Genomic DNA, 13,608 nt, shown 5'->3' with positions numbered 1-13,608 from the left:
ATGGGAGATGAAATCTGGAAATACTCTTGGTTACCACTTGTGGTATTTTTGGCAGTCTGTGTAGTTGTTCTGATCAGCAGTTTGGTTCAGTCAAACAAAAAGAGCTGGCAGCAGCAGCTACCACCAGGTCCAAAAGGATGGCCTCTACTTGGAAGCATCAGTCACCTCTGTGGAAAAGATAGAAATTCGTTTCTGTCTCGTATGGTAGAGAAATATGGAGCGATATTTACTTTGAGTCTTGGATCCAGAAAAGTAGTAGTTGTTAACTCACATGATATCATGAGGAAAATATTGCTGGATGGGCACGTCCTGAGCGAACGGGCACCGATTGAATCCCTCGATAGTTACTTCCAAGGAAGAGGTAAGTCTTATCTTCACACTAAATGCCAACTTGTCAATAATTACATCATGCTAATCAGAAAGTAGGGAGTCTATAAGCCACTCAGACAAATTGACGCAAACTATATGACTGAACTGTCAACAACCCCTTTCAAGAACAGCATTTAATGCTCAAGTTATTACAGGTGAAAGCATCGCACTGTATAAGCTATCTAATAATCTGTTAGTTATATAAGTTCGAAGATTAAACAAGAAATATTGCACCTGTCTCTTAAAATGTTACTGTACTTATGTAATGAAACATCAGTCTATGGTAGGCTTCTATATGTTTATATATGTATCCCTTTTATGTAACATACATTATTTTTTAGACACAAGTAAAAGAAATATACCATAATCAAATCAAAATTAATTTTTAACTTTCACTGTGTTTTGCAAACGTGTAATGGAATAAAATTGTTATTAAAAAAGCACACTGTACCCTCATTAAGGAGTATACTAAATCAAGAGGCATACCAGTTTGGGGTTAAAGACACTGGACACTATTGGTAATTGTCAATGACAAGTCTTTTCACTTGGTGTATCTCAACATATGCATAAAATAACAAACCTGAGAAAACTTGAGCTCAATTGATCGTCAAAGTTGCGAGATAATAATGAGAGAAAAACACCCTTGTCACACGAAGTTGTGTGCTTTTCAGATGCTTTATTTCGAGACCTCAAATTCTAAATCTGAGGTCTCGATATAAAATTCACGGTAAATTACTTCATTCTTTAAAACTACGTTCACTTCAGAGGGAGCCGTTTCTCAGAATGTTTTATACTATCAACCTCTCCCCATTACTTGTTACCAAGTGGTTCTATGCTAATAATTATTTTGAGTAATTACCAATAGTGTCCACTGCCTTTAATCTAAGTCTGTAATTTCCAAAGGCTACCATAATACACTACTTGTATTACAAGTTCTCAAGGATGGAAAAACAACGGGATGGCAACTGTTTTTCCCACACAAATGCAAACCGCATCTTGACTTACTTTCCATCCATTCGCAGCAGGGTTTTCATATTAAAAATTAAAAACAAAATAAAAACGGCACTTATGTACTGAAATAAATGCAGCAGGGGCCTATGTTATTTTGTTTGTTTGTTATTATGTGTTTAAGAAGGGAGATGGGTTTGTCATTCCTTTGAAGTCACCTGGAAATATAATTTTTTTTTCTTTCAAACATTAAGAGTATATGCTTACGAACAATAAAACAATTTTTTTAGTAATTGTTTGTCACTATTTATATGTTTAAAAAATATATAAAGTTGTTTTGGGGGCTGACTCCGCCTACCCTTTTTGTGACGTCATTCAAGGCAGACTTTGCCTGCAATGCGTATAGTAAACACACGTGCAAAGTACATGTACGTGCAAAGTACATGTACGTCCAAGTCGTGAGTTGGTACATTTCAAAAAGTGTTTTTCTGCATTCAGCAGCAATACAGCTGGTCGGCATTGCCGGGAAAAAACATTTTTTTTTTTTAAACGTACAAACTCACGACTTGGTCCGTACATGTACTTTGCAATTGTGTTTACTCTACGCATTACAGGCAAAGTCTGCCTCGATTGACGTCACGAACAGCGCCCTCTCGGGTCGGGGTCTACTCTTAAATTTGTAAATAACATAAGAACTGATTTTTTAAAACCTTAGTTAACTGTTTATTCACATTCAACTCATCAAAACACATATATTAGTGACAAAAGCTTTATTTTGAAAAAATACCACTTCCAGGTGACTTTAAAGCCATTATACATTTCCGGTAAACAGTATTGTCCAAGTCCCACACTTCGTGTATCACAACTTATATATAAAATAACAAACCTGTGAAAATTTAGGCTCAATCGGTCATCGAAATCGGGAGAAAATAACGGGAAAACCCACTCTTGTTTCCGCACGTTTCGCCGTGTCATGACATGTGTTTAAAATAAATCCGTAATTCTCGCTATCGAGAGTTGATATTGCTTTACTGTTTCTCAAAAAGTAAAGCATTTCATGGACCAATATTTCAAGAGAAGTCTTTCACCATTACCTTCTGTAAACCCTGTAAATTATTTGTAAATCTGTGAACTTTTTTTTTTCTGTACCGAAAGTGTATAATGGCTTTAAGACACTGGACACTATTTGGTAATTTTCAAAGACAGTCTTCTCACTTAGTGTGTCTTAAAGACTCTGGACACTATTGGTAATATTGTAAAAGACTGGCCTTCACCGTTTGTGTATCTCAACATATGCATAAAATAACAAACCTGTGAAAATTTGAGAACAATCGGTCGGCAAAGTTGAGAGATAATAATGACAGAAAAAACAGTCTTGTCACACGAATTTATTGTGTGCTTTCAGATGCTTGATTTCGAGACCTCAAATACTAAATCTGAGGTCTCGAAATCAAATTCGTGGAAAATTACTTCTTTCTCGAAAACTACATTACTTCAGAGGGAGCCGTTTCTCACAATGTTTAATTCGACCAACCTCTCCCCATTACTCGTTACAAAGAAAGGTTTTATGTTAATAATAATTATTTTAAGTAATTACCAATAGTGTCCACTGCCTTTATCAATATGCATTAAATAACAAACCTGTGAAAATTTGAGCTCAATTGGTCTTCGAATATGCGAGATGGTAATGAAAGAAGAAAATACACCTGGTCACGCAAAAAAGTGTGCTTAGATGCTTGATTTCGAGACCTCAAAATCTAATTCTGAGGTCTCGAAATCAAATACGTGGAAAATTCCCTCTTTATCGAAAACTATGCTACTTCAGAGGGAAACGTTTTATACTATCAAAAGCTCCACATTACTTGTACCAAGTGAGGTTTTATGCTAATAATTAGTTGAGTAATTACCAATAGTATCCACTGCATGGAATGTGTGATTGTACTTGTATTCGTAACCTCTGACCCACTGGCATCCATTTAGTCATGAACGTGACTGACGAACTCCCATTTCTTTGCATGAGCAATAATCGATTATTGTGGTTTAATATGGTTCCGGTTATTGGTTATACATGTCCTTTGTATTACCGTCCCTATTAGTCGATTCCCTGTTATGCATTGGTGTGTGGAAAGGGCCGGGTAGTTAGTATCGAATAAATGCGGCATGCTCAGGCGAGTTTGGGGAGACAGTTCGCTCGGCCCCCAGCGGCCAGGGTATATCCAGGTTCGCTGGGACGGGCTAATCAGCTTGCACAGATTCTTGTTCAGGAAGTACGTCATGCGTGCAGTGCTTTTTTTCCATGGTGCAGTGTAAGTGTGATGCATGATGGGACTGAGCATTTTCGGGATTAACCAATGAGTCCGCTTGATACGCTTGCCGGCCCATCCCAGCGCTGGGGACGAACGAAGGTAGACAGCGGCTGGGTACGTTTGGATATACCTTGAAGAAATAAGATAAACATCCATGCTTTCAATTAGATCGTGTAGAAGAAAGCAACCTTTTTGAGAAAAACAAGTTGTTGTTATTATAACACCCCTTACCAATATTCTGCCTTTTCATTGGTTTAGAGCGCGTCACATGATATGTCTTAGTTTTACTAGACGACGGCCGTGTGATAGTGCATCGGTTTGCCGTGCGCTAGTCCGAAGATTATCACACGGTGTGCAGTACCCACACGTCCGTTGCGTGTACGAGGATGATAAATTAATAGTCTGTAACCATTTCGGATTACATGACACTTCAAGCAGCACTGTCAGTAAAAGTTTTCGAAATCTGTATTCGCGTCGTCTGTGGATTGTAGCATTCAGGTCTGTAACTTACAGTATTTATAAATGTTGTGGGTGTTATAAAACAAATATTGACTGCTTTTACTCGTGCAATGGTTAAAACTACGACTCCCTCGGTGATCCCCGGAGAGTTTTGACTATAGCACTCGAAGCAGTCAATATTTGTATACTATCATATGGCTTGCTATCTACCTGTTCCTGTAGTGTATTGTAGACAACTTACCAAATCTCCAAAAAGGGAAAGTTGAAAACGCAGTGATGGTCTAGTATAATTTTGTCAGCTTGGATCAATCAATTACACTTGGAGAGATCCATCGTTTCATTTTCTTTTAATATTGAAATTGTCTCACTGCGGCATATTTCTTATTAATTCGACTTTAAAGGCAGTGGACACTATTGGTAATTACGCAATCTAATTATTGGCATAAAACCTTACTTGGTAACGAGTAATGGGGAGCTGTTGATAGTATAAAACATTGTGTGAAACGGCCCCATATGAAAGTAGTTTTCGAGTTCCACTAACTTGATTTCGAGACCTCAAAATCTCGAAATCAATCATCTGAAAACACACAACTTCGTGTGACAAGGGTGTTTTTCTTTCATTTTATCTCGCAACTTCGACGACCAATTTGAGCTCAAATTTTCACTGGTTTGTTATTATGTGCATATGCTGAGATACACAAAGTGCGAAGACTTTGACACTTACCAATAGTGTTCAGTGTCTTTAATGCTCATTTAGTGAAGCCTGATGAGTTCTCGGCATTTTCCAAACTCTGCGACTTCCAATCTGTTCATCTCTGCAAAACATGTTTCATGGTCCTTCGCTGCGATTATACGCATGAAAAACAGTTTTACCCTTATTAATGACTGACAATAACACAGTCTACAATATTATTCATTGTTTTGTTTCATCAGATTTAAGCATGGGAATGTGCCGGTGGTAGGTGTTTTATATAATCAGTGGGGCAAAAGAAATACTAAGGTTGTTGTTATATTATTTGTTAGTACATTATATTTATTTACCACTATATCATCATCCGATTCAAAGCTTTAATGAATCATGGCTCTTCTAGCTCTTCGGGTATCTCCCCAAAATCACATACGTATTATATCATCATTGCAGGTCATTTATGATAAATTTGTTGTACTTTGCAATATAAGTCGCTAGAATTACTTTCAAACAAATCGTTCGAAAACTGGCTCTTCTAGCCCTTCGGCTATCTCTCCGGAATCACATTCGCATGGCAGATATGAATACAGCAGGCTAATTCTTATATATACGTCCATTGCGATATGCCTTTACCTCAACAAATTTGTGTTTCTAACAAAATATGGTTGAACCGGCTCTTCTATATCCCTTCATTTTTAAAATATAAATACTGGCTAATTCTTAAAAACGTCTTTTGTACCTTAATTGCTCTTTTCCTCAACAGTTTGTTTCTAAACACTATTGGTTGAACTGGCTTTAGCCCTTCGTATTACAAATAAAAAATACAGGCTAATTCTTATACGTGCATTGTACCAGGCTGATTGTACCTTGCGATATTAACCATTTCACTATAGTCTTTAGTGTCTTTAATCCTCGTGCACGTACGCAGCTGAGTTCTCGGCATCCTCCAAACTCTGCGACTTCCAATATTTTCATGTCTGCAAAACATGTGTATGCGTGGTGTATGATACGATTACGAGTAACGAGTTATGAAACATAATGACTCTTACTCTAATCTAATCTAACGATTATTTACAAAACCAGACATTACTCTGGACCGTGATATCTTCTTCCCTGAAGAGAAAACAAATTTTTCCCGACAAAATTGTTTTGTGTTGAATTCTATTTGGCAGGTATATTATGCACCCATTACAACCACCGTGAGCATTTTTTTGGGGGTACTTTTTCAAAACGAGTGGTTAAAGTTTCACAGGTGCGTTAGATGTTAGATTTAGTTGCCGCTTCAGAGTGACTGCATCAACTATGCACCAGTGTATATTTATCAAACTTGATTGCTTTTAAATTTTGATTGAAACTGAAATGAAGGGTCACATGTAAACTGGTTCGGGCGTGCCTCAGTCGTTTTGTTATTTTTGTCAGAAACTGCGGCTGCGCAAGTAGAAGTATGAATATCAAAGGCCATAAACATTGGAGTCCTAACACCCAAACTGCGGCTGCGCAAGTTGAAGTATGAATATCAAAGGCCATAAACATTGGAGTCCAAACACCCAAACTGCGGCTGCGCAAGTTGAAGTATGAATATCAAAGGCCATAAACATTGGAGTCCAAACACCCAAACTGCGGCTGCGCAAGTTGAAGTATGAATATCAAAGGCCATAAACATTGGAGTCCAAACACCCAAACTGCGGTTGCACAAGTTGAAGTATGAATATCAAACGCTTGCAGCAGAGAACCAAGTGTGTTATGTCGATCAAAGTAGGGGCACCAATGAACATGAATGACTGATGACGTCCCAGCGCGTGTTTACACCATGTTTAAAGGCACAGGACACAATTGGTAATTGTCAAAGACTGGTCTTCTCACTTTGTGTATCTCAACATTATGCATAAAATTACAAACCTGTGAACGTTTGAACTCAATTGGTCGTCGAGGTTGCGATATAATAATGGAAGAAAAAACACCCTTGTCACACGAAGTTATGTGTTTTCATATGCTTGATTTCGAGACCTCAAATTCTAAACTTGAGGTCTCGAAAACAAATTCGTTGAAAATTACTTCTATCGCGAAAACTACGAGGGAGCCGTTTCTCACAGTGTTTTATACTATTAACCTCTCCCCATTACTCATTATCAAGTAAGGTTTTATGCTAATAGTTATTTTGAGTAACTACCAATAGTGTCCACTGCCTTAAATACTTCAGACGGAGCCGTTAATTCAGAGGGAGCCGATTCTCATAGTGTTTTATACTGTCAACAGCTCTCAATTACTCGTAACCAAGTAAGATTTTATGGTTACAATTATTTGAGTAATTACCAACAGTATCCACTGCTTAAAACTCGTTACTCGTATGGAACTACTCTTCCCGTACGATCCTGAACGGATCATTCCGTGAAACCGGCAAAAAAGTTATTGCTGAAGAAACCATGCAGATCGAGGGCTGATACTGGCGCCGATGGCCGATTGGAGTTTGCACGTCGACGAGGCGGAGCTGCATTTTACCGAGGAGCAAAGACGGCACGAAAGCATCAGGTGCGTTCGTTTAGCTTCCCTGGGTGTTCCCCGCGGTGCTCCCACTCCGGTGAAACCATAACAAGAGCTAGTCGAACGATCACACTCGCCCTCTCGTGGTGACGGCATGCACCTCAGGTCACCCCCAAGCGACCCACTCCACAAGCAGGGCACTGGGGGCTGACTGGGGTGAGCCCCGTCAAAGCTCTTCGAACATACCGGGGCAGACCGGCGACGACCCAGGGATGCTAACGAACGCACCCATAGAGCACCGAGGGGGCCGACCATTTCCACACGCGCCGGGTGTCACCAAATCGCATAATGTGCATGGGTCTTCAGCTCTACGAGAGAGCCTAGGTATGGGTGCGTTCGTTTAGCTTCCCGGCCCTGGGTCGGCCCGCAGTGCTCACTCTGGTGAGCCCCTGACAAGAGCTAGTCGAACAATCACACTCGCCCTCTCGTGGTGACGGCATGCCCCTCAAGTGACGCATTCCATAAGCAGGGCTCTGGGGGCTGATACCCGGGTGAGCCCCGTCAAAGCTATTCGAACGTACCGGGGCAAACCGGGGTCGACACAGGGAAGCTAAACGAACGCACCCAATTGTGAGGTCAAAGGTGAATCTACACGCTGGTTTTGGATGCCGGTCTCTGGCGTTATTCACGAGCTACGAAGAATGACGTCAGACGTTCAGGCTAATGATAGGGTAACCTGAACATCTGACGTCATCCTTCGAGGCTCGTGAATAACGCCAGAGACCGGCATCTAAAACCGATGTGTAGTTTGACCTTTGACCTCCCCCATTTCACATGGAAATACGGGACGACAGGCGGTAGTACTGTGTGTACTGGGTGCGTTCGTTTAGCTTCCCTGGGTCGACCCCGGTGTGTGACGGGTTTTTTTCCAGGACGAACGTGTGCAGATAATTACCCACGTTCGTCCTAGGAAAAAAACCCACCACACACCGGGGTTGACCCAGGGATGCTAAACGAACGCACCCATTGTTTGGGCATGGAAAGCTCATGTCACTGCACGTATCCAATGATATCATTGTATCCAATGGAATTACTGGATCTAGCGGCGGGGACCTTTCTATGGGTGCGTTCGTTTAGCTTCCCTGGGTCGACCCGGTCTGCCCCGGTACGTTCGAATAGCTTTGACGGGGCTCACCCGGGTCAGCCCCCAGTGCCCTGCTTGTGGAGTGGGTCACTTGGGGGTGACCTGAGGTGCATGCCGTCACCACAAGAGGGCGAATGTGATCGTTCGATTAGCTCTTGTCAGGGGCTCACCCGAGCGAGCACCGCGGGTTAGACCCAGGGAAGCTAAACGAACGCACCCTTTATCATTGCGGATAAGAACAGTTTAATGATAGGGCCTCACCTCGATGAGGGCGCTGTTTGAGTCTTGTGACATCACGTGCAACGGGTCCATGGGAAACGGTGTCGGTTGGTGCTAAAATAAAATTGAACAGAATTGGGGTCTTGAAGGTTTTACTACGACCTGTAAAAGAAGGCGCTCGTGAACAGTTTACACGCAGATGGATAATTAATTAGTTTTTGTATTGTTTGCAATCATTTATGCAGGAATAGCAGGCGCGAAGTACAGCAAAGACTGGCAGGAAATCAGACGCTTCACACATGACATCTTCCGCAAGTTGGGGGTTGGCCGACGACACTTTGAAACATCCATCCTTTCTGAATTAGATCACATGATGTCCGACATTGAAAAGCGATGCAAAAATAAAGAAGAGTTTGATCCAATGACTGTATTCAGTAATGCCACTGCTAATGTTATTGGCTCAGTGGTGATTGGGCAACGGCTAAATAACAATCATGCATTCGAGAAAATGAAGTCTGCTCTACATCGCTGCTTACGTCTCTTCCAATATGGAGGCACTTCCACATTTCTGCCATTCATGCGATATCTACCAACTCTGCCAGGGCTGAAAGCATTCTACACGACTATGGACACCCTCATTAATTATCACAAGACTTTGATCAATAAACGTAAAAGTTATGCCAAAGAATGTGATCAACCAACAAACATAATCGACGCGTACCTCAAACAGATCTGTGCAAATGAACAATCGCCCTCACCATTCAACGAAGACTCACTGGCCTATGTGATCAATGATCTGTTTATAGCGGGGACAGAAACTTCAGCCACTGTCTTGACATGGGCAGTCTTGTATTTAATCATACGCCCACATATTCAGGAGAAGGTTCACAAAGAAATCGACTCCCAAGTCCCGGGAGGACAACCAGTAACCATTGCTGATAAACCCAAGTTACCTTACACTCAGGCTGTGATACTGGAGAGTCTTAGGTATGGTAGCGTTGCTCCAGCTGTAATGCGCGCAACAACTCAAGACACGACCATTGCTGGCTATAATATCCCACGTGGGACATTTGTCATGTTAAACTACTATTACACCAACTTTGATCCAGCATTGTGGACAGACCACAATGAGTTCAAGCCTGAACGTTTCCTTGACTCAGAGGGCCAGCTGGTTGACCGAAAGGAACTCATCCCATTTAGCATTGGTAAGAAGTCTTCTGTTAGTGTGTTTTCGAACTGAAAATAAACATTATTTCGTTGGCCACTCAATAGCAATTCGATCTAACGATAACATTAGTTTGTGGTAACGAAATTTTTTGAGGGATCGAAATAATTAAATTGATTAATTCGAGGGTACGAATTTTATTTGTTTAGATTGTTTATTTCTCCTGACGTATCTTCACTCGGTTGCAAGTAAACTTGCAGCGCAACTATAGTCGTTCCAACTTGTTCAAGAGGCAGACAATATTGGTATTAGTGTGAGACTGAAAGGTTCCATGCATAATGTTGGTTGAAAAAAAAACACTTTCGATCTTGGCTTTCGATTCGATCTTGACTTTCGACACTTTTGATTCAAACACTTTCAATCTTGGCTGTGCTCCGTGGTCATAATGGGTTGATGTGGCTGGCAGCTGAATGCGCCCTTGCATGCCTGCTTCTCGAACACGTTGTAGCCGCGTCCTTCGCAATTCAGCTCTATAGCTGCGAGTAAGGACGATTAGCCCCCCAAATGATTATTATAATAATCTTTTCACCTCTATGAATATTTTGCTTTGACTGATGAAGTCAACTTTGCAGTCGGTTGGCATTTTGTGATAATAGTTTTGTTAGTGCTGCCTAGTTAATGATTGTTGACCCCGACAATAACCAGGCTCATGAACCAGGTGAAATTTTGTTTTCAAACAACATCTCACTCTCATATAAATGGAATTTTAAAATGCTTTTCATCTGGTCCATAAAATGTTTGGTCAATATCCTTCTTCTTAAACCCTAAATCTATGCAATAATAGCGGTATGCCCGTGCTTGGTGTTAGGTGTATAGTTGATTGTTGATGTACCGTTTACGCAGCCGAATATTGTATTAATATTATGCTCTTTTCCTTTCATTTTAGGACGACGCAATTGTCTCGGTGAAAGCCTTGCCAAAATGGAGATTTTTCTGTTCTTCACCAATCTGGTAAAGTCATATCACTTTGAGCCAACAGAGGGCGCTGTACTTACATCAGATGAGCAACCAGGATTGTCTCGCATTCCCAAATCATTTAAAGTTCGTGTGATAGACCGTCACAGCTTGTAAACACAGCATGCATCAACGATCTCGCCATCGCGGAAAATTCTGGTGTCAATCTCGAGTCATTCAAACCGGGGCCGAGGGTGCCATTTGCCCCCTCGGTGCCATTTGCCCCCTCGGTGCCATTTGCCCCCTCGGTGCCATTTGCCCCCTCGGTTGAACAAAATGCCATGAACCCCGTCGCGTCAATTTGTTGACCATTTCGTCTAGTTACCGTTATTTTTCGTCTATTTCTGCGTTCCATTGCATAGAAATCTGCAATTCATAGAATTGGGCTAATGTAAAAATGAAGTTTAATTTGACGTAAACATCATAAATAACGCTAAGCATAACTTCAAAACCCACTTTAGTGCATTTTGAAGACGTGTGTTATGGTTTTACAAACATTACTGAATTTAATGACAAAAGCTCGTTTAACTTTTATTTAGCAGCTGCGACGCAGTGGTTATTGCTCAAAATTACTTCACACTCAAATCACGTGAAACATGCTCCATATACGGAGCATGTGTTTCACGTGATTTGAGAAATTCACATTTTTTTTGTCGGTATGCGCTCAGGAGTCGGATGGGCGACGGGATGAGTGAATCCCGATTAGCAAATTCTCTGCTTATACTTACTTTATATCTTTTTTTATATTATTAATTAAGCATATAAGCGTATTTCACAGCTAAGAAGGAAAAACGGGGGCAATTTTACTGACATGTGCTCCATGCATCACGTCAATCGCTCATTTTGCTTGGAGCCATAATCAAAGATGTGGAAAGTTAACCTGCCTTTTCCCGTGCGCTATGGCGGATGTGTTAATGAGTCCCTTCAGGCAATTCTTTACATCCAATACTGACGCAGCGTTGTGTAGTGAGTACCCCAAGGGAGGATATTGTAAAGCACTATTACAGGAACTCAGTGTATAACATTTACTGCTCCTTGTGTAAGTTCACCAGAAAATCACTACTTTCATCGAAGGCACTCCTTTGCAAAACATCGTGTGCAAGGCGATTTGAAAAACATATTGTTTAACAGCTGTACATATTAAACCTTTGAGAAAATCTATCCCGCACATCCTCAAAGGGCTTGAATTTCTTAGAAGATATGAGCGTGATGGTTATTATCCAACAGGATATTATTATTTAGACTTATGGACAAGTCGTAAATAGTCTTCCGCGGTGAGATAGTCAAGTTGTGGCGGTGCTCTCACGAGATAACTGCTCTCACGAGATCACTGCGAATTGCTGTTTGCCGATTCTACTCCCTACTTAAACCCTACTGTCTACTCCCTACTTAAATGGGAGTGTAGTCATGAGGGCAGTAGTCTCGCACGGCCATCAGCTCTCGCGGGAATACCGCGGGAATGGCGGGAGATTTAGAATAGATCTATCACCGCGACAGACATTTAACAACTTGTCCACAAGTCTAGCAATGGACATACAATGCAAAAATTAATGCTATCATTTTAATGATAGAACTGATAAGTAACCAGTTGATTGAATGAGATGAGTTCCTTTTATGCCATACTTTGTCAAGATGGTCGGGGGGGGGGGGGTCGTCCATGAGTGTCAGGGTGTTTATGTAGCCCTGGGGGTCTTACACTAACTTTCGTATACAGTATCTTTGTACAGAGGAAGAGTCGTATATAGGGCTAGGTGTTTATGTACCTTTTACTGTAAATTTGATACAAATTTGCTTCCATTTACTTTGCAAATCATTATATATTCTCCATTTCTAGCGGTTTTGTGGAAATAAATAAATATTAAGTACATGCGGCATATTTAGATACATTATCGCACAGCACTGGTGATATTATTGGAATTGTATTTGGTGATATTGAGGTTTACATCAAGTATGTAGCTTAGTCTCGTGAAGAAATCATTCCCACAGACTCTGGAAAGCAATGAGTAGACCCTTATACGCCTCTCTTAATATTTATGCACGACGTCATAATTCTTCCCCAAATGAGGCTATGGGCGCACGTTGCCCATCACTTGCAGTGGCTGAGCCCATCGCCTCGTTTTGAGTTAGCATTGTGACGTACCTCATGCATAAATACTAAGAGAGGCGTATAGGCCTATACACACGATAACACATCAGTGTACGGGTTCTTTCAATGATGCAATTAGCCCGCCCCCTCATCCATTAAAACTATACGTGCTATAATATGTGTTATAGTGTGAACGATATTATAATACAGTCATGTACTTTGTTTTACATGTAGGCCCTATTTCACTGATGTGTGAGGTGTATATTGCTCAATGATTTCCCGAGTACCGTACAGAAAGGCTATGCAACACTGATGTTCTTTATCACGTGACCCCAAATCATCCATTAAAACCTTAAGCACTGTCCAGAAGAGAAGACCCCTCGATCCACTTAACGAAAGTCGAGTCTATTATCCAAACCTCACAAACTGTTTCTACAACAACTTTTGTCGAAAATCCGTTGGTTGCTTTGCTACCCGTCACCAGTTCAGTTCTTCCTCCTGCATCAAGCAGGTTCCAACCTCGTACAACGAGGCCGAATATGTTGCGGCTTCGTTTATTACACGAGGTTCAGAAACCTCAAAAACCATGCTTCGACCCCACGGTATCAAGTACTGTTTTATGTACCGTGCAGCAGAGCGGGTCGGTGCTTGCGTATAAAGAGCCTCGGACAAGACTGTTACAACCTAAGTTAAGTAGGATTTGAAACTTTGCATGGTGGAAATAAGATA

General features: G+C 41.2%; 1 protein-coding gene across 1 annotated transcript; it reads left to right on the top strand.

Annotated features, from left to right (window-relative positions):
• LOC139944868 (cytochrome P450 2U1-like) lies at nt 1-10,910 on the top strand. Its single transcript, XM_071942015.1, has 3 exons — nt 1-361; nt 8,860-9,819; nt 10,726-10,910. Exons 1-3 carry the CDS (start codon nt 1-3, stop codon nt 10,908-10,910), a joined length of 1,506 nt encoding a protein of 501 aa, XP_071798116.1.
• Nucleotides 10,911-13,608: the final 2,698 nt, after the last annotated feature.

The sequence above is a fragment of the Asterias amurensis genome, chromosome 12 (assembly GCF_032118995.1).
Source record: "Asterias amurensis chromosome 12, ASM3211899v1".
Classification (NCBI taxonomy): domain Eukaryota; kingdom Metazoa; phylum Echinodermata; class Asteroidea; order Forcipulatida; family Asteriidae; genus Asterias; species Asterias amurensis.
The sequence above is the reverse complement of the archived record's forward strand: the minus strand, read 5'-3'. Positions and strand labels throughout refer to the sequence as shown.

What these genes read in the sequence shown, in the direction of transcription:
- LOC139944868 (XM_071942015.1), top strand. Translation starts at nt 1, where the DNA reads ATGGGAGATGAAATCTGGAAATACTCTTGGTTACCACTTGTGGTATTT. An exon ending in TAGTTACTTCCAAGGAAGAG is followed by an intron (nt 362 to 8,859) that starts GTAAGTCTTATC and finishes TCATTTATGCAG; the next exon opens with GAATAGCAGGCGCGAAGTAC. An exon ending in ACTCATCCCATTTAGCATTG is followed by an intron (nt 9,820 to 10,725) that starts GTAAGAAGTCTT and finishes CTTTCATTTTAG; the next exon opens with GACGACGCAATTGTCTCGGT.